The 19,746-nt window shown below is 59.3% G+C and overlaps 2 protein-coding genes and 1 long non-coding RNA gene across 4 annotated transcripts; 2 read left to right on the forward strand and 1 right to left on the reverse strand.

Moving 5' to 3' along the window:
* Positions 1-6,639: 6,639 nt before the first annotated feature.
* FSTL3 (follistatin like 3) lies at positions 6,640-11,636 on the forward strand (the record flags this gene model as incomplete). Of its 2 annotated transcripts, XM_079704105.1 has the most annotated exons (5): positions 6,640-6,742; positions 8,100-8,285; positions 10,446-10,661; positions 11,251-11,478; positions 11,569-11,636. In XM_079704105.1, 5 exons carry the CDS (start codon positions 6,640-6,642, stop codon positions 11,634-11,636), a joined length of 801 nt encoding a protein of 266 aa, XP_079560231.1. The 2 variants fall into 2 exon arrangements, with proteins under 2 accessions (XP_079560231.1, XP_079560230.1); XM_079704104.1 differs by having other exon boundaries at positions 11,251-11,636.
* A 305-nt stretch (positions 11,637-11,941) lies between these two features.
* LOC307052479 lies at positions 11,942-12,804 on the forward strand. Its single transcript, XR_013810863.1, has 2 exons — positions 11,942-12,407; positions 12,667-12,804. It is a non-coding gene; the product is annotated as an uncharacterized lncRNA (long non-coding RNA).
* Positions 12,805-13,822: 1,018 nt separating this feature from the next.
* On the reverse strand, positions 13,823-17,501 carry PRSS57 (serine protease 57; the record flags this gene model as incomplete). Its single annotated transcript, XM_079702849.1, has 5 exons — positions 13,823-14,035; positions 15,171-15,425; positions 15,815-15,959; positions 16,940-17,093; positions 17,423-17,501. The coding sequence occupies 5 exons, from the start codon at positions 17,499-17,501 to the stop codon at positions 13,823-13,825; spliced, it is 846 nt and encodes a 281-aa protein (XP_079558975.1).
* Between the last annotated feature and the right edge of the window lie 2,245 nt (positions 17,502-19,746).

Raw genomic sequence — 19,746 nt, forward strand, 5'->3', positions numbered from 1 at the left:
AAACTAAGAGCTCAGGATGTGCCAGGCCTGAAATTTAATCCTCATACAAACACCATGATGTAGGAAAAATGAAGACTCCCATTTTACAGATGAGGAGACTGAGGCTCAAACATGGTCATATAGCAGACTCCACCATTGGACCTCTGGATCTGGGCTACTTGCCTTGCTGGTCACCCTGGGACTGGGGCATCTGAATTCAAGAAATCGGGCCACTGTCTGCGTGTGATCCAGTGTTCCTGAGGTTCTCAGGCCTCAGGCATCCATTTGTGACTGGTGGCCACCTTGCTGCTGCCACTGATGGGACAGATTTGTGAGGGGTGCCCTGGCCACCCCAGGGCTCTCTGATTGCGGGGTGCAGTGAGACACAGGTGCCTCCTGATAGGTTCTCAGCATTTTCTTGAAAAGTCTTTGAAAGTGGATTATGAGGTAACCCCTCAGGACAGAACCATGTCACCCCCCCCAAGTCACTGACTTGGGTTCAAATCAAGCCTCTGGGAGGGACCTTTGGAGGCTTTGGAGCTGGAGAAAGCAGTGCTGTTACCCACCTTGCAGGCAGGTCACCACTCCACCAGGCATTATTTCAACAGGTATGAGTACACTGCTATCTGCTCATGCATTTTTGGGTTTGCTTTTTATTCTTTTATTTAAATATTTTCTTATGTCCTTTTTTTCTTTTTATTTATATTTGTTGGTTTGTGGTTTTTATTTCTATTTTTTCATTTGCTTTTTTTAATTAGTTAATTTATTTTTGACTGCATTGGGTCTTCGTTGCTGCGCGCGGGCTTTCTCTAGTTGCGGCGAGCGGAGGCTACTCTTTGTTGCAGTGTGCAGGCCTCTCACTGCGGTGGCTTCTCTTGTTGCGGAGCACAGGCTCTAGGTGTGCGGGCTTCAGTAGTTGTGGCACGTGGGCTCAGTAGTTGTGGCTCGCAGGCTCTAGAGTGCAGGCTCAGTAGTTGTGGCGCACGGGCTTAGTTGGTCCACAGCATGTGGGATCTTCCCGGACCAGGGCGCGAACCCGTATTCCCTGCTTTGGCAGGCGGATTCTTAACAACTGCGCCACCAGGGAAGCCCCATTTGCTTTTTTGTTTGTTTGTTTTTTATTTCTGTTGATACTTTTTGAGTTGTGCTTTTTCCTCTTTTTTTCACTTTTTAATTCATATGTTTTAGTTTGTGGAATGGGTTTTTTAACTTTATTTTTGATTTGTTGGTTTGGAGATATAAACACACACAGTAATTCCTCAGAGTTCTGTTCTAATGGCCTGACGTGGACCCCTGAGTCACCCATACCCAGACCAGGACCCAGGACCCTGCAGCCCCAGAACCTCCGATATTCCCCAAGCTATTCCCCAGGAGGGTAGTCACCATCATGTTAGATCCAACTTCCTTCATTTCTACCTGCTCAAAGAATCTTTCAGGAATAAGCCGTCAGAACAGGGACGGGGAAGCCAGTGGGGGAGATGGATGCCTCCATTCTCTCTCTCCTGATGAATGTCCCTTGAGTGCTGCTCAAAAGTTGTTATTTTAAACAATTTCTAACTTGCAGAAAAGTTTCAAGAATAATACAAAGGGCCCCGCGCGTCCTTGACCCAGACGCCCCAGTGGTTAACATTTTTCGCTCTCTCTCTGTGTCTGTGTGGAATTTCAGGCAACGTTACTGCCCCCACGCCCCTTTATCCCAAACACGACCAGGCCTACTTCCAAAAGCAGGCCTCTCTCTTACCTGAACCAGTAGCACGTTTACCAAATTGGGTAATCAGCTTTCAGGGCTTTACCAAGGCTGCCCCACCCCCACCCCCACCCCCGGAAAAGGGGGTGGGGTCCCTCCACCTCTCAGCCTGTCAGGGACGGAGACCACCATGCAATCCCTCAATCAAGATGCTGGTGGAGGATCGACTGTGTGCTAGGAGCAAGAACACAGCCGGGATGCAGCAACAAATGTCTGCGAAACTAGCCACGCACTCAACAATACTGAGCGCCGTGATGCGCAGAATAAAGGCCCCCAAATACGTCTGATTTCAGCCCAGTAAGACTCCTGTCGGACTCCTGATCTCCAGAAGTAATAAATGTGTGCTGTTTTCAGCAGCTAAATTTACGGCACTTTGTTAAAGCAGCAAACAGGAAACTCATACGTCAAGCTATACTGGGTCTCCTCCAGACACAGGCCGCATTTGTGAGTTTCCTTGAAACCCCACCCCCAACAGGCCATTGGCCAGTGCTGGATCACATGGTTGTGCCTGACAGCTCGTCAACTCTGCTCAACCAATCAGAATTCACCTCTGGGCTGAGGGCGGGCCCTACCTTCTGCCGCAAACGTGGCCGCCAGATTCCTGCGTAAAAATCTCGTTGTCCCCTGTAGGGAAGGGGATGGGGTGGGGACATTCGGGGTTATCGTGGTAAAGTAGCTGCGGGAAGGGGTATGAATTGAGCAGGCCCAGAAACAAGGGCTTCAAACCCAGGCCGGCAAGCCTGGACTCCATCCGGGGGCTATGGGGAGCCGTGGGTGGCGTTTGGAGCAGGGACCGTGCGTATGATGGGAGCGTTATAATGCCCAGCTCTGTTCAGAGATCTCCCATGCTATCTGCCATGGCCGAGTCTTAAGTGCTGCCTTGGTTATCATCGTATGCCCCACTAGGGAACAAGCAAGGCCTTGCTTCCCACAGCTTGGAGCGCTTCACGTCTAGTCCAAGGGCTGCAGATGCTAAGTTCATATGGAGTCTATCACAAGCATTCTTCTGGCTTGAGTAATATGGGATCGGGTGACCCTGAGCGTTCTGGACCAGGCCATGACCTGCATCCTGGACGCAGTGGCACATCAGGGTGTGTGTGTGATTCCTACAGCCCCTGCAGAACCCCCTGCTCTGGATTCTAAAGGCTCCGCTTGAATAAAATGTAAACGGGCTTATTGTAAGCTGGTTTTGTCCACAGCAAGTGACAGAAACGCCTCTTAAACCAGCTTTATCTAATTGGGGAGGCGGAGTTCAGGCACAGCTGGATCCAGGACCTCCAAAAACAGCACAGGGCATTGCTGCTGCCTCTCTTGGCTCAGTGTCCCACTGCGCCGGCCTCTCCCTGGCCATTGGCAGGAGCAACCTGCAGCTCCAGGCTCACACCCCTCTAGCTCAGGCAAGAAGTGGGTGTCCCTTTCCCAGCAAAAGTCTCAGAGCTGACTCTTCCTGGTTTGCTGAATGTCTGACGATTCTAAGTGGTTGGGCCTTGGTTGGTGCCCACTCTTGGGGACATTTGAGCTGGGAGTGCAGGAGATGATCCCCCAAAGGAAAATCTGGTGCTGGAACTGGAGCAGGGATGCCAGCCACAACCTGGGGGCTCATCCTGATTGCTCAGGGCTCAGCACATGGGTCCTGGAACCTTGCTTACCTGGTATTGACTCCATTCTCAACCTTGTGGGGCTTTGTAACGCCCCCACCCGAAAGTCACTTTCCTTCCTCCAGCCTCAGTTTCCCTCTCTGTAAAATGGACGCCTGCCTCACAGCATTGTGGGGAATGGCAAAATACTTACCCATTCTTAATTAATAAGAATCTCTGCACCATGTCATGCCCCTACCATGCACCAGGCATTGTCCCTGGTGTCCTGGCTGAAATCTGCAGTACTGGGATCTGTGCCCATTTTACAGATGAGAGAATGGAGGCATGGAGATGTCACATGTGGCTTGGCCAGAGTGGCACAGACTGCACTGGGCTTCCACCAGATGCCTCCTTCTCCCTCCAGACCTCAGTCACCTCCTTGGAAACCTTCCTGCTCCTAGGGTCTCTGTCCTGCGACCGTTTTCCACCAGTGCTCACTCCCTCGTTTGTCTCCAGCCAGGCAGGGACCATATCACTGCGACACTGAACCCCTTTGTATTAGCTGCTGTCACAAATCGACACAAACTTGGGGCCTTGAAACAACACAAATTTTTCTCTTCTAGTTCTGGAGGTCAGAAGTCCAACATGGGTTTCTCTGAGCTAATATCAAGGTACTGACAGAGCTGCATTCCTTTCTGGAGACTCCAGGGGAGAATCTGTTCCTTGCCTTTTCCAGCTTCTAGAGGCTGCCCACATTCCTTGGCCGGAGGCCCCCTCCTCCCTCTTTAAAGCCAAAAACAGCAGATCAAGTCCTTCTCATGTTGCATCTCTCCAACCACGGTGGGGAAGCTCCCCACTTTCAAGGATCCTGTGATGACACTGGGCCCACCTGGATAGCCCAGGATCATCTCCCATCCCAAGGACCTCAACTTAATCCTATCTGCAAAGTCCTTTTGCCATGGGAGGTGACATATTCACAGGATCCAGGGACCCACATGTCTCAGGGGGCTGTATTCGGGCTTTCTCTTACTTGTAGCACACACAGACCATGACTTCTTTTCCCATCCCCCCTTCCCTCCCCCACTGTTCAATCTAACAATGTAAATGTCCTCCTCTTCTGAGAAGTCTGCCTTGATCTCCCCAGGCTGGGTCAGGTACAGCATCCTCCATCATAGCTCTGTTTATGTTGGACTGTCACTGTCGGTTTCCCTGGGGTGGTGAGCAGGGACCTAGGGGAGTCATGATGGGTATGGGCTAGGGAGGAACCTTATGGCAGGCGCCTGGGGTAGGAAGCAGGCTGCAGGCTGGGTCGGGGTGGTGAGGAGGGCACAAATGGGAGATACTCAGAAGAGGGCTCCCCAAAGAGGGCCATGACTTGTTTGAGGTCACCCAGTGCAGAGCCTCTGGGTTGGGGAGACACGCCAGGCTGGGGAGCAGAAGGCCACTGGCCGCTGGCCTCGGTTTCGAACCCACGCCAGGCTGACAATGGCCCTTTTATTTGCACAGCCCAGGACGGGGTGGCTGAGCCATGGTAGGGTCAGGTCTCAGCCAAGGTCACCCTGTCTAGCCCCCGCACACCCTTGCTGAGAACACAGGGTCTCATTCCTGCCCCATTTCCCAACCAGGGGAGAATCTCCTTGGACTGTCAGAGGCCAAGACCAGGTCGAGACAGCTGGGTGCCCTCCCTCAGTGCTGCTAGGAAGTAATGTGGCCCTTGGCACTGGCCTGGGGACACGGGTCAGGCTGGGCAGCTAAGGTGGAGTAAGTGGTCTGGGCATGGTGTCGGCCAGCAGCAGATCTCGTGCATGCAGAGGAAGGGCTGTGCCTTCAGGGATCCTGTTTCTACACCCAGGGTAGGGGCAGATGCAGGGATGGGGGACGATGAGGCATAGGTGGCCCTGGGAGATAACCAATTGCCCTCAATCATTTTTGGTTTTTTCCTAAAAGCATTTTCCACTCTTTAAAGTTATATATTAGTTTGTTTTTCTATGTATTTTCTTGTCTATGACTCTGACAAACCATGAGCTCAGCGAGGACAGGACTGGGTCTGCCTTGGTCAACCTGAGGCTCCAGCACCCCCAAAAGTTCCCTGCTACCAGCAGATTGTCACTAATTAGTTCCCAGAAGCACAAACACAGAGGGGCTGCACAGGACCCATGAGCCTGCTGGGGTGCCCTAACAATTGGGGAGGCCCCCAAGATCGAAGAGATCAGCTCCAAAATAGGAAAAGCAGGGCCTTCCCTGTTGGCGCAGTGGTTGAGAGTCCACCTGCCGATGCAGGGGACACGGGTTCGTGCCCCGGTCTGGGAAGATCCCACATGACGCGGAGCGGCTGGGCCCGTGAGCCATGGCCGCTGAGCCTGCGCGTCCGGAGCCTGTGCTCCACAACGGGAGAGGCCACAACAGTGAGAGTCCCGCGTACCACAAAAAAAAAAAAAAAAAAAAAAATTGGAAAAGCATCCTGCTGCACTGAGGCCCCAGCGGACTCAGTGCTTCCCAGGCCCACGCTGATGTGGCCATCATAAATTGTGGAAAACCCAGGATTCCAGGATGTCCCAGGACAGGGAGCACTGACCCGTGGAGGAGAGAAGCCAGCAGGTTGTTGATGTGGCCTGGGGGCACGGTTTGCAAAGGCCTGGGGTGTTTGGTGCAATCTCACCTGTGAGGGGCAAAGGCCAGGCACAGTGGGCACTGTATAAATCTTGTGGTATGATTATTGCTGTCAGCGATGTTGTCAGGACCATCGTGTCTCTGGGGTCTCTCTGCCACACCTCTCTGCCTCTGTTTCCCACCCCACCAGCCTCCGCATCCCCCCACGCGCTCACACCCAGCCGTGCCCACCGGCTCCAGCGGCCAAGTGGCCGGGCGGATGGCCGGGGGGTGTGATTAGGGAACTGGCTGGGGCTGAGGTCCCCGGGTGTGTGGGCGTGTAGGGACAGGGAGGACAGGCCAGGAGTCCAGAGCACACTGGGGCCACCCCAGCGACCACATGCAGACCACGACGCGCACGGATCCGCAGACGCGCTCCCCTTGGGTCACCGGCCAGTCCCCCAAACGCACGGCGACACCTCGAACTCACAGCCACCAGCCCGGCTCCCAGGTCGTGCCCCCGCCCCCCACCAGCTGCCGCCCACATCGCGCGCGACACTGCCCCGCGCCCCGCCCCGGCCGTCCCGCCCCGCCCCGCCCCGCCCGCAGCCCGCGGGACCTTTATAGGGCGCGCCGGCCGCGCGCTGGAAGTGGTGCCGCCGCCGCCCTCCCTGCAGCCCGCCCGCCCGCCGCCCGCCCGCCGCCCGCGCGTCCGACGCGGGGGCTGCCGCCGTGTCTGCGTCCGCCATGCGTCCCGGGGCGCCGGGGCCACTGTGGCCGCTGCCCTGGGGGGCCCTAGCGTGGGCCGTGGGCTTCGTTGGCTCCGTGGGCTCTGGGGACCCCGCGCCCGGTGAGTGGGGCGGCCGGAAGGGGCGGGCGAGGCGAGCCACCCACGTGGGCCTACCCGGAATGCGGGCCTGGGGGCGAGGTCGGGGGGCGCGGCGGCGGTGGCAGCTGGGGGCAGAGAGCGGTGACCCTTGGTGACCCGTGGCCACTGCAGGTTGAATCTGGGAGGGCTTGAGGCTCTCCTCCCCCAGCCCCAAAAGGCCCAAAGGAGGGTCACCAGGAGGTCAGGAGAGCAGATGTGACTCCTTCACAATTTATTTATCAATAATCTAGTCACAAGAGCTGCTGACAGTTATTGGGCGCCTAGCGTCTGCCTCTTCCGTCCTGGAATCCACGCAACAGCCCAGTAGTGTGGGCACTCTTCTGCCCGGTTTCCAGGTGGGGAAACTGAGGCACAGGGTCACACAGCTTGTAAGTGGCAAAGCGGGGATTTGAACCTCGACCATCCGGGTGCCGATGCTCCAGAAAGGCAGGGCTGGGTGGCTGGACTCAGGACCTCCAGCTGGGGTCTCAGATTTTCCCTGGGTCTGGTTCAGGCAGACAGGTCATTGGAATCTCACACCTGCCACTTGCGGAGGTGCCGGGGAAGTCACATCCCCACTCCTGGCCTCAGTTTCCCCTTTTATACGGGGTGCCAATATGCTGGCTTCCCAGAGCTGGTCCCTGGGAGGCGCTCAGCACAGAGCCTGGGAGCTCCATGGAATGGGGGCCGTGGCCACCCCCATCCCCACTTAACGGTGCAGAAACCGAGGGCCATCTGCCCCCCACCGCACGCTGCAGCCCCACCCCAGCCCCGCAGTGAGGGGAGAGCCAAGCCCCCTCCCCGAAGGCCGCGTCCCCGGGGAGACAGTGAGCTCATGCGAGGGGAATGTTCCCGAGTTGGAGTGAGTAAGAGGCGGGCCAGGCGAGGGGGGGCTGCCGGGCGAGGGGGCTCCGCGTGCCCTCGGGCGCTGTCTAGACAGAGGGCAGAGGCGGGAGAGGCAGCTCCAGGGCCTGCTGACCCTGACACGTCCAGCTCCAGGCGTTTGCCTGCTCAGGCAGGATGCCAGGCCCGGGCTGGGGGCCTGGACCCAGGGGGGAGAGGTTCCCAGGGGGGGATGGGGTGGGGGCTGGAGCAGTGTTGGGGCTGGAGCCCAGAGAGGAAGGGTCCCCAGAGAATCTTCAGCCAGGGTGGGGACAACTGTGCGGTTCTCTGCCCCTCCTTCCCAGGTCAGGGGCAGATTATCCCCTCCATAATTACTGAGCACCGACTGTATGCATCGCCATGGGCCGGCAGCTGGCTGGAAGGCCAAGGCCTGGGTGTGGGGAGGGGCACCGGAGGGCGCCTCTGGCCACGTGGGAACTGGCCCGCTTGTCCGCAGGTGGTGTCTGCTGGCTCCAGCAGGGCCGAGAGGCCACCTGCAGCCTGGTGCTGAGGACGGACGTGAGCCAGGCTGAGTGCTGTGCGTCTGGTAACATCGACACCGCCTGGTCCAACTTCACGCACCCAGGGAACAAGATCAGCCTCCTGGGCTTCCTGGGCCTCGTCCACTGCCTCCCCTGCAAAGGTGAGACCCTGGGTGTCGGCTGCAGGCCAGGGTCACTGTGTTCTGAGGCGGGACAGCCGAGAGTGAGCCCCCCGTCTTGGGGGCAGGCAGAAGCTTGAGGCTGCCGGCACAGGGATCCCAGGCTCAGAGAGGGGTTGCAGGCCTTCAGGCTCCCAGCTTAGCCACCTGCAGGTGAGGATTCAGGAAGCTCCAAGGAGTCCCCAGTTTGGATTCCAGCCTCTAGGCCCTTGCTCACGAGGAGCCCTCTGCCAGGGTGGCCTTTCCCACCTGCACTGCACCTGGTGGATGTGCTCACACCTAGCTCCTGGGAAGGTGGATTCTCCCTGACTGGCCATTAGGGTTTGTGACCCCACACTCAGTGTTCCCAAACACTTATCTGCCCTTGACCCCACAGATTCCAGGGTCTGGGGTTGGGCTTAGCTGTGGTTAAACAGCTGCATGTTTAACAAGCATGTGCCTCTGCACCATGCTCTGCAAAATGCTGCCTCCCCCATCCCATCAGACTAGGGGCTCTTTGAAGGCAGAATGAGTGAATGACTAAGTCAAGACATCGTCTCTGCCCTGGAGAAGGGGATGGGGACTTTCCCAGCCCCCTGTGCAAGGCTGAACCTGCAAGGACCCAGAGGGCACAGGGGGGCATGAGTTGAAGGAGGTGGGCTCTAGAGCCAGGGTGCTGGCGGATGATTAGGAGTTCGCCAGCTGGAGAAAGCATGGGGGAGAGCATCAGCAGAAACCATGGCCTGGGATCAGACCCTGGTGGGTGGGGTCAGGACAGGGGCACAGGGAGGAGGCTGGAGCTGAGGGCTGCAGACCTGCAGGCCAAACTGAGGAGCCTGACTGGCTGCTGGGATGTGATTAATCCCAGATCAGCCTGGCTGGGTGGTCCTAGACTCAACTGCCATGTGCCCTGGCTCCCTCCAGAAGCCCCTCTGGCTTCTGGGAGGAGGACAGACTTCAAAAAGTGCCTGGCCTGGGTATGAGATGGTCCAGGACCCCCTCCCCCCCACCTTGTCTGGCCTTGGGGACAGGAACTCAGCTCTGCCACTTCTGTTCTTGCTTGCGTGAAGCCACCCTGGGGAGCGTTTCCAGATGTGCACGTGGGCGGGCAGCATGGGAGGTGCCCAGGTGCAGCCCACATGCCCTGGCATGGGGACATGGGGCAAGCCAGCTAGTCTCTTAGGAGCATCCATCATTTTCTGCTCACCCTGTAAGGTGGGTTTCCCCATCAGCCCCACTTTACACACAGGGAAACAGGCTGAAACATCAACTCGAGCTCAGAGACGGCCCTCCAGACCCACAAGCCACAGAGCTGGGGGGTCCATCGGGTTCGGCCTGGAGTTCTCACGCCGAAGTACCCTGGCTGTCTCCAACTCACAGCTGTGACCGTTTCCCCCTTTTGTAAAATGACGACAAAACGGCACCACCTTGTGGGGGCAGATGGGAGGCTGCACTGGGCCTGGGAGGCCAGAAGCAGCCGTTAGCCGGTCCTGAGTGGGGGCGGGGATCTCAGAGAGAGACTTGTTTCCCTACCTGAGAAATGGGGCTGCGGGGGGCGGTGACCCCTGGTTCGGAGGGCTCGGGCTGTGGGAGGCCCCCTCCTCAGGAAATGAGCCTCAGACCAGGCCGACGCCCCGCCCTCCCTGACACCTCCTCCGGGGAGGTCCTGGCAGGCACAGGGAACAGACGCTGCCCGTCCTCCCCATACCCGCGCCTGGACGGGGTGGAGCCCCCAGCTCCCCCCGCGGGCTGACGCAGCCGGTCCCCCGCCGGCCTTCCCAGAAACGCGCGTAAATCAGGGAACAGACGTCAGCCCGAGCGGGTGGCCCAGCTGCGAAGCGAGAGCTGGACCGGGGACGGAAGCCCGTTCCTCCCGGACCCCCAGATTCCGGGCAGAGACCCCCCTCCCACCCACACAGAAGCCCGCCCCAGGAGCAGCGTCGAGTCCGGGTCCACCCGGGCCGTGGCTGAATCTCGTCCCTAACGGTCCCGCCCCCAGACCCCCAAATCAGTCTCCTCCCCTGTGGGCCCCGACTCCGGACCGCCCATCACTCCGGCCCGGCCTCTATCCCTCGGAACAGGAGGCGAGGGCGCGGGGGTCTCTGAGGACCTCCGGCCTCGGCCATGCGCCCCAGCCCACACGTGTGTGTCCTCTGTCCACAGATTCGTGCGAGGGCGTGGAGTGCGGCCCAGGCAAGGCCTGCCGCATGCTGGGGGGCCGTCCGCGCTGCGAGTGCGCGCCCGACTGTTCGGGGCTCCCAGCGCGCCTTCAGGTCTGCGGCTCGGACGGCGCCACCTACCGCGACGAGTGCGAATTGCGCGCCGCGCGCTGCCGCGCCCACCCAGACCTGCGCGTCATGTACCGGGGCCGCTGCCGCAGTACGTAGGGGCGGGGCCTGGGGGAGGGGCGGGGCCACCGGGCCTGAGCATCCTGTAAGAGGCCGCTGCCGCAGCGCGTGGGGGCGGGGTCGTGGCAGGAAGGGGCAGGGTCTGCAATCCAGGGTGTCCTATTATGTCTTACGGATTTGGGCGTGCTAGGCGGGGTGGCACCCCACCCACCAGCCCTGCTCCCAGGCCTTGTGCTAGGCGGGGCTTAGATGGGAGCTCGTGGGCGGGGCCTAGTGAAGGGAGTCTATTGTCCCGCCAGAGTGTCACTGGATTAAGTCTTTTGTGGGGTCATGAATGAGAAAGAGTTGGGTGCAGGTTTGGAAAGGGGGGTTCTGGGGCTCATATGGGGTGAGAGATACGAGTGTGTGAGTCAGAGAAGCTGACTGGTGCAATCAAAGGGGGGAGGGATTGAGGGTGGATCTGGAGTGTGGGCGCGGTTCGTGGAAGGGGTGTGGCTTCTGGTGCAACAAGGGGGCCGCGTCTGAGGGTGGGACCCTGAGGGCGGGCTCGCGGCGGGGGCGGGGCCTGTGGCCCAGGTTAGGAGGAGCGCCCCTGACCCTCCCCGACGCCCCACCTGCAGAATCGTGCGCGCACGTTGTGTGCCTGCGGCCGCAGTCATGCGTGGTGGACCAGACTGGCAGCGCGCACTGCGTCGTGTGCCGCGCGGCGCCCTGCCCCGCGCCCTCCAGCCCCGGCCAGGAGCTCTGTGGCAACAACAACGTCACCTACATGTCTTCGTGCCACCTCCGCCAGGCCACCTGCTTCCTGGGCCGCTCCATTGGCGTGCGCCACCCGGGCAGTTGTGCAGGTGCGGCGAGGGGCGGGGAGCAGCGGCGGGGTCTAGCCCGCAGCCCCTCTCCGCGCCCGCATTTCTCTTTTGGTCCCTCCCACTCTGCAGGCACCCTCGAGCCGCTAGATGCTGAGTCGGAGGAGGAGGAGGAGGAGGAGGAGGAGAACTTTGTGTGAGCCTGAGGGACCGGCCTGGGCCTGGCGTTCAGGGCAACCCCGTTTTATTTATTGCCACAGCGGAGTCTAATTTATGTCCCACGGACACTCCTCAGAGCCTGGACCGGGACCATTTTGGGAGCCCTGTTGCCCGCCCCCGGCGATATCTTGGAAGGAGGCCTGGGAGCAGGGCTGGTGGGTGGGGTGCCACCCCAGGCCTAGGTACCCTGCTGCCCAGGAGGACCCCACGCTTCTGCTTCCTCGGGGATAACTCTATTACTTGTCGCTGCCACCGAGAGGGCTGGGGATTTCCTGCCAGCAATTAATGAAGAGGCACCCTGGCCTCTATTGATAGAACAGGGACCAGGGGGTGAGAGGGGGTCCACGGCCTGCGTGTGTATAGATGAGCGTCAGAACATGCCCAGACCCCAGACAGGCCAAGGAAGCAACCACTGTCCCCCACCAGCCCCAGGGTAACCAAGGGGCTTACCTTCCCTCTCCCTCCAGCTCCCAGTGTGTTCTGTGAAGGCCCCTGAGAAAAGCCCAGCTTGTCCCCAGGGACAGGGTGCCATCTGGGCCTCTGGACACAGGACTTGGGCATGGAGAGGTCGTATCTGCCCAGAACAGGGCACCTTGTCCGGTGGTGCCCGGTCCACTTAGGGTGGGACCCGGTGGGGTCCCTGCTCACCCACTGGCCCAGGATGGAGTATAGACACCAAGACCCACTGCACACCTGGCATCCTGGAGCTGTGTGTTTGAGGGGCACCCCAGTGCCTACTGCCCCGTGCACAGGTGAGGTCCAGACCCGGGATCCTCTGTCCCCCGCATCCTGCCCTGGCCACGCCTCTAAGCCCAGTTCCCAGCTGAACCCTCCCTGCCTGCCAGCTGGGTTCCTTCCATCTTCCTGGCCTGTTGTTCTTTGTCACCTCCTTGTGCCTGTGTGTAGACTGGAGGTTCAGACTGGGGTGGGGGCCCAGCGGGGCAGGAGCCCAGCTCCCCGAGTTTGGAGCAAGGAGCACAGGCCAGTGGGGCTCGTCCGTGTCCTTCCCAGCCTCCAGGAAGTGCCTTACCTGTGACACCTGGAAAAGTGCCCTTGAGCAGTGGGTTCGCCCGAGCCCCCGACAAGGCAACCTCCCCCGCCCTGGGGGTCCTGCCTCGCCTGCCAAAGAAATAAACACTGAAAAAGCCACTTTGGATGTCCAGGCCTCGTTTTGCCTGCCACCTCTCTGAGCCTCTGTGCCCCCCACTTTGGTAGGGGGTTACCAGCCTGGGTTCTGGGGTGCTGTGATGCTGGTGCATAGGGTGTTCTGGAAGCATCCAGAGCAGAGACACAGGTGTGTGTCCTTGGGGCGGCCACTGCCCGACTCGGGGCCTCAGTGTCCACTTTCAGGAGGTAGGCGGCAGCCGAGGTAGAACTGGGGCAGGTGGGGTGAGGGTGGGTGGGAGAGTCTTGGCCTTTCTGGGGCAGGGGAGGGGAAGAGGGGGGTCAAGATGGCTTAGGGAAGCGCCAAGAGGCCACCTGGTTTAGGGTCCAGAAACGGAGGCCTGGCCTGGAAGGGTTGGAGGTACCATAGTGACACTAACACAATCAGTAAAAGTACCAGCTGGGGCTCGCCCAGCCTTGCCGCCAGCCGGGCACCGTTCGCTCAAAGCGCTTTTCAGAGGGTGAGGACAGGCTTCACTTTTCAGAGGGTGAGCCAGGCCACCCTGAGGACCAGAGACCCTACCCTCTCCCGGCCTCGGTTTCCCCATCTGTGGGTACGGTTGGCTGGAGGGCAGAGGAGTGGCGGTCCAGGTAGGGGCCAAGGTGGGGAGGCCATCCCAAGCTCGGGCTATGAGGCGGGGTGGGAAACTCCAGAGGGGTCAGCGCGGGGAGGGTGTGGGAGGGTGGAGAGGGGCCCAGGTCCTATGGCTCAAGGTCCCTCTGGGAGGGAGTGGTGAAACTGGACCCTCGGCCACGCTGAGGCCAAGGAGAAGCTCAAAGACGTGCTTGGGCCTTGGAGGCAGACCATCGTGTCTGGTGAGCCAGTTAACACTTTATTGTGTTATTTTGCCCTTTTTGTTTGGAACTGATTCCCCCCATCCCACCTGCCACCCCACACACACCAGGCTTCCTGGGGTTTGGGGGCCCATGGACCCTCTGCCCCAGCCACGGAATTTTCCAGGCCGGAGCTAACCTCATCTTGTGCACCCGGCGCTGCTGTGGTTCAGGCAACTCCTGCTGGAACCCCAGTGGTCCTGGGTGGGGGGCTGGGCTGGGGGCCATGCGGGCCCCCCCGAACCACGTCCCAGATCCAGGTCACGAAGGCGGACACCAGTGTGTACACGTCGGGGGTCTTGGGGTCGCCGCACCAGAGGCCAGAGAAGGAGACGAGGCCATGGGCCCGATTTCTGCAAACCAGGGGCCCCCCAGAGTCTGCCTGGAGGTGGAGGCAAAGGTGAGGCCAGGGGTCCCTCTCTGGGCCTCACTTTCCTTGAAGGAGCTCTTACGGGTGAATCTGAGAAGGACCCCCCCGCCTCAAAATCCTTCCATGGCTCCCTAGAGCTTTTACAGCAAAGACTAAGCTCCTCACCTCAGCCTTTAAGGCCTGGAGGATCCAGCCCCCACCCACCTGTCTGCCCTCCTCTTCCCCGACTCCCTTGGTTCCAGCCATGCCAGCCTGCCTTGCTCTTCCTGCAGCAAACCAAGTTCCAACCTCTAGGCTTTTGCATATTCTTGAGACCCGTTACTGCCCCCTGCTGGACACTGCTTGTATAAATACACAAGTTGGCCGCACCTTGTGCAGTGCACAACTTGTGCAGCTGTACACAGCAGCCCTGTGACTGGTCTCTCTGCCTGGCATGCCTCCCCTCAGATCTTCTCAAGGCCCCTCCAACTCTCAGAAGTACTTTCCTCAGAGAGACCTCCCGGAATACTCACCCTAAAACTCCTTCTTCCTCCTCTTCCCTCACCTCCCCACACCTATCACCCTAATTGTCACCTGGAATCAGCTCTGACCCTAAGAAGTAAGTCCTATTTGTGTGACAGTTTTACAGATGGAGAAATTGAGGTCCCGAGAAGTGAGGTGACTTTTCCAAGACCACACATCTGGGAAGTGGCTCAGTCTGGACGTGGACCCAGGCAGTTGGGCTCCAGAATCTGAACCACTGCACTCTCGTGGCTGGAACAAAAGACACCCCCCCACACACACACACACCTGGGCTGAGTTTCTTCCTTGGCACCAGGGCCAAATTTGCCATTAATCCATACAAGGGCTTAGGAGCAGGAGCTTCTTCCTTGAGATCTGGACCCTGCTTTTTTTTTTTTTTTTTTTTGACACTGCTTTTAAAGACACAAATCCATAACTCTTTGTGCAGTGCGCAACCTGCACAGCCATACATGGCAGCCCTGTGACCCTGGGCAACTCCGTGCCCTTCCAGGGCCTTAGGCGAAGCCCATCTGGTCAAAGGTGAGCTGGGACTTAGTTCCCAAGGCTCTGCCCAGCTCTGACCCTCTCTGTGGGCCTCAGTTTCCCCCACGTTGTAAGCAGACAGGACAGAGACTGAGTGTCTCACCGAGCAGAAGCCACGTCGGTGGCGGTCCCCACTGCGGGTGCAGAGCATGGCAGGGCTCAGCTGCCCCCTCCAGGAGCTGTTGCAGATGTCCAGGCCCAGCACGCGGACCTCGGCCTCCATCAACACAGGCGGCAGATCCTCGAAGTCGGACACGGAGCCCCAGCCGGCCACCTTGCACCGTGCCCCGGCCCTGGGTGGCCTCCGTGGCAGCCCCAGCAGCCCCACTGCAGGACCCAGGATGGCAGAGCTGTTCAGCTGTAGGGGGAGCCCTGAGGTTAGGTCCCCCCACCACAGCCACCCACCACTGCTTCTGCCTGTTTACCTTTCTGGGTTTCTTCTTGGCCTCATGGAGAGAAGTCAGTGGAAGCCGTCATTAGGCTGTCAGAAGACCCTGCCATTTTTGCCACCATGCGCCACCGCCCATCAGGCCTCTACTGCCTCAGACCAGGACTCTGGTCTTCCCCAGCCTCCAGGCCTCCAGTCTCACCCCCTCAGCTGCCCAAAGGGTCTTTCTATCGAGCCTCTCCTTCCCTGCTCTGAGCACGGGTGCTCACAGGATCCCAACAGCAGATTTTAAACAAATCAGGCCATCATGGGGGCCCGGGGATCCGCGTCTGGGCCTCGTCCCCTGCGCAGCGTCTCACCTGCAGCAGACAGATGTCACTGGTGTGGGTGGCCGGATGGTAGTCGGGGTGCATGAAGACAGCCGAGATGCTGAACACCTGCTGCGTGGCCTCTGCAGTGTGCAGGTCATGGGCTCCTAGCACCACCAGGCCCGTTTGGGGGTCTCTGCGGGGTGGGGAGGGCGGTTGTGAGCGAGGCTGGGGTGAGGGCCGCCCGGCACGGGACTGGGTCTCTCCCCACCTGCCAAGCAAATCCATGTCATCCTCACGCCAGCCCGTGATAATAAGTGTCACATTTATTACCATTCCACCTCAATTATGGTATTAACTCCAATCACAGCAATATTAATTTAATTTAGTTTTTTTTTGGCCACGCCGCGTGACCTGCAGGATCCTAGTTACCCTACCAGGGATTGAACTCACTCCCCCTGCAGAGAGAGCATGAAGCCCTAACGACTGCACCACCAGGGAATTCCCACTGCAGTACTTTTTAAAAAAATTTATTTATTTTTGGCTGCATTGGGTCTTCGTTGCTGCGCTCGGGCTTTCTCTAGTTTCAGCAAGCAAGGGCTACACTTCGTTGCGGTGCCCGTGGGCTTCTCATTGTGGTGGCTTCCCTTGTTGTGGAGCACGGGCTCTAGGCACGCGGGCTCAGTAGTTGTGGCTCGCGGGCTCAGTAGTTGTGGCTCGTGGGTTCTAGAGCGCAGGCTCAGTAGTTGTGGCGCACGGGCTTAGTTGCTCCGCGGCATGTGGGATTTTCCCGGACCAGGGCTTGAACCCATGTCCCCTGCATTGGCAGGCAGATTCTTAACCACTGCGCCACCAGGGAAGCCCCTGCAATATTAATTTTAATACTTATTATAAAAATATATTTAGAATGAATATAATACTCATTATATTTATTCTAATTCCCACCTCAATTATAGTATTGCCTCCAATAATTTCAATATGAATGTTAGTAATCGTTATAACAATAAACTCAGGACAAGCGTAACGGTTATAACATCGGCTTATGGTCACGGCTGCTGCTCGTTCCCTACTTCTCCTGCCGCCCCCCCCATCCCTGGTAAACTCCCCCGGCTGAGAGGCCTGTCTGCACGAGTCCTCGCCCCGCCCACACCAGGGCACCCCCTCATCCTGGCTCACCTGTCACTGAAGCAGTGGGCGGCCGACACAACCCAGCGGGTCTGCAGCAGGAAGCCCCCGCAGTGGTGCTGGCCCTGGAAACTCACGGACGCCATGTAGGGCCGGGAGTGGGGGGTCACCTTGTGGCCCCCGATGATTCGGGACGCCCAGGAGCCTGCAGGCAGGGTGGGCAGCGAGTCAGGGACAGGGCAGTATGGGGTAGGGGTCAGGCTGGGCAGGGAAAGAGGCAGAGATAGACAGACACAGAGGTGCCCAGAGAAGGCCGTGGAGTTTGCCGGGAGAGGGGCCGGGTGCACTAAAACCTGGGCCCCGGCCTGGCCGAGACCCCATCTGGGCCTCCTGCCCGCCTCCCAGCTGAGACACGAGAGGAACAGCCATGCAGGGGGCTGAGTAACTGACCACGTGGTGCTACCTGGAGCTTCCGGGGTGGGGCCCCCGTACGGGGTTCTGATGGGCTTGGTTGGGCTACTCGGGGGTCCTCACCTGGGGGCCTCATGGGCAGCATCAGGATGGCGGTCACAGTCAGCAGCAGGCAGTCCCAGCTCCCCTCCCCGGGCCTCATGGCTGCTGCAGGTCGGCCTCTCCCTGGAGAGCTCTGCGTGCTGTGGTCCACCCAACGGCCTGGAAATGGGGAACTGGGCTGTGGCCTGTGGTCAGAAACCCCACCAGCCCCAGTTCTGAGCCAGTACTTCGGAAAGCCTGATGATCCTCCTGCATCGGGGTTGTTGATGATAATTGTAATGGCACGGGAAGCCAAGAGCCAGGGCAGTGGAGTGGGCACGGGGTCTCTGGGGGGCTCCTGGCTCTGCCAAGACATGTGACCCCAGAGGTCCCTTATGCGTGCCATGCCCTGGTTTACCCAGCATCTCCCAGGTACGCAGTCGGCAGCACAACAGCCGTCGCTGCCCCTCAGGGCTGGGGACCAGCTCTCCAGCTGAAGGGGGTCCGGATCCAGCCCTGCCCGTCACTGCCTCAAACCTCAGTTTCCCCATCTTCAACCCCAGCCTCCAGAAAGACTTGTGACTCTGCTGCCTTTGTTGCATGTATTGAGGTATTGAGTGCCTACGGTATTACCAGCCTCCGGTAAGTGCTGGAGATGGAACACAATGTAACAAAGGCACCCACCCTCACGGTGCTGGTGTTTCTCGGGGTTGGGGGTATAGATGAGGTGATCTGGGTTCATGGCTGAAGCACAGGCTCTGGTGGCCAGAGAACAGCAAGCTTGTCAGGTCAGTTCAGGGCCTTGAAGGCAGGGTCTTCTCCTGTGGGTACCGGGCAGCCATGCAGGCTTCAGAGAAGGGAAGGGGCAGCAGGGCCTTGGTGAGGGGCCACACACAGGGGACACACAGATCAGAGCCCCTGTGCTGCCTTGCGGAGGCTTTGCTGAGACCCCGTGCCCGCCCGCCCGCCATCAGTCACTACGGTGGAGACACAGAGGGACATCTGGGAGGCAGGGGACCCCACACAGCATGGAGGAGAGCGACTGGGGCTGGGAGTAGCCCTGTGCGGAGAGGGGGCCAGTGTCACAGGAGGGGGGACGGAGGCTCAGTGGCCTCTGCTCACGGCAGGCTCACCCCACACACGCCTTGGGGGCACAGAGGGTACCTTGCCAGAACTCAGTGCCCAGCCCGGAGGACCAGGGTGGCCTCTATCAGTGCCAGGGCGGGGGAGGATGGTCCTCCCAGCCCATCACTCAGCATTGCGACAAGGGTGTGAGGGCGTGGGGTGGACGGAGAAGGTGAGGTGGAGCTGGAGGTGGGAGAGACCCAGTGGCAGAGACATGGAAGAGGGGCAGAGACAGAGAGATAGACACAGAGACAGAAGGAGACAGAGAGATAGAGGCAGGACAGGACTCCAACATGGGTCTCACGGGGCTAAATGCAGGCGTGGGCAGGGCTGGTCCTTCCGGAGGCTCCAGGGCAGCATTGGTTCCCGCCTTTTCCAGCTTCTAGAGGCGCCGCATCCCTGGCTCGCGGCCCCTCCTGCATCCTCACGGCCAGCAGCGCAGCATCACCCGTCTCTCTCTGCCTCTGACCCTCCCGCCTCCCTCTTATAAGGGCCTTGTGATGACGCTGGGCCCCCGGGAATCCAGAGTCGTCCCCATCTCTCTTAACTCAATCCCACCTGCAAAGTCCCTTCTGCCCCATCAGGTGACATGCCTACAGGTCCCAGGACCAGGACGGGGAGGCTGTGGGGCTGTATTTAGCCAACCTCAGTACCCTGTGTTAATTAGTTTGCTATGTTGTTATCACACCCATTTCACAGACAAGGAAACTGAGGCACAGCCTTGAAAGCGGCAGGGTGGGGGTAGAACCAGCTGGTTTGGAAGGAACCAGCCATGCTGGCATGCAGACTCCTAGATCTCAGCCCGGCGAGGCCCACTGATCAGGTAAGAGAACGGCATTCTAAGCCACTAAGTTTGCAGTGATGTATTACTGCAGCTGCAGGAAACCATCAGGGCCTGAACATGGAGGAAAGTGGGAAACGTCCATGCGAAAGTCGTTTCCGGGGTCTCGGCCAGAGCTGGACCCCACATTTCCCTCGGAAGTCAATGCAGGTGGTAGCGGATGATTCTTTGGGAGACTTTGGTGGCTCCTGTCCACTCTGGCTCCCTGGGGCTGTCCTGTCTTGTCTGCGCCCCAAGGCCTCAGTCACTTCCCCCAGCCACACGCCCCTGGGGGTCGGTATTACCCAAAGCTGCAGATGTGTGGAACTCATGCAGTCCTAGAGCAAACCAAGGCTGTCGGTACTGTTTCTGTCCCCATATTACTCATGGGGAAACAGAGGCACAGAAAGTTTAAGTACTT

Source organism: Hyperoodon ampullatus, assembly GCF_949752795.1.
Source record: "Hyperoodon ampullatus genome assembly, chromosome: 4".
Taxonomy (NCBI): domain Eukaryota; kingdom Metazoa; phylum Chordata; class Mammalia; order Artiodactyla; family Ziphiidae; genus Hyperoodon; species Hyperoodon ampullatus.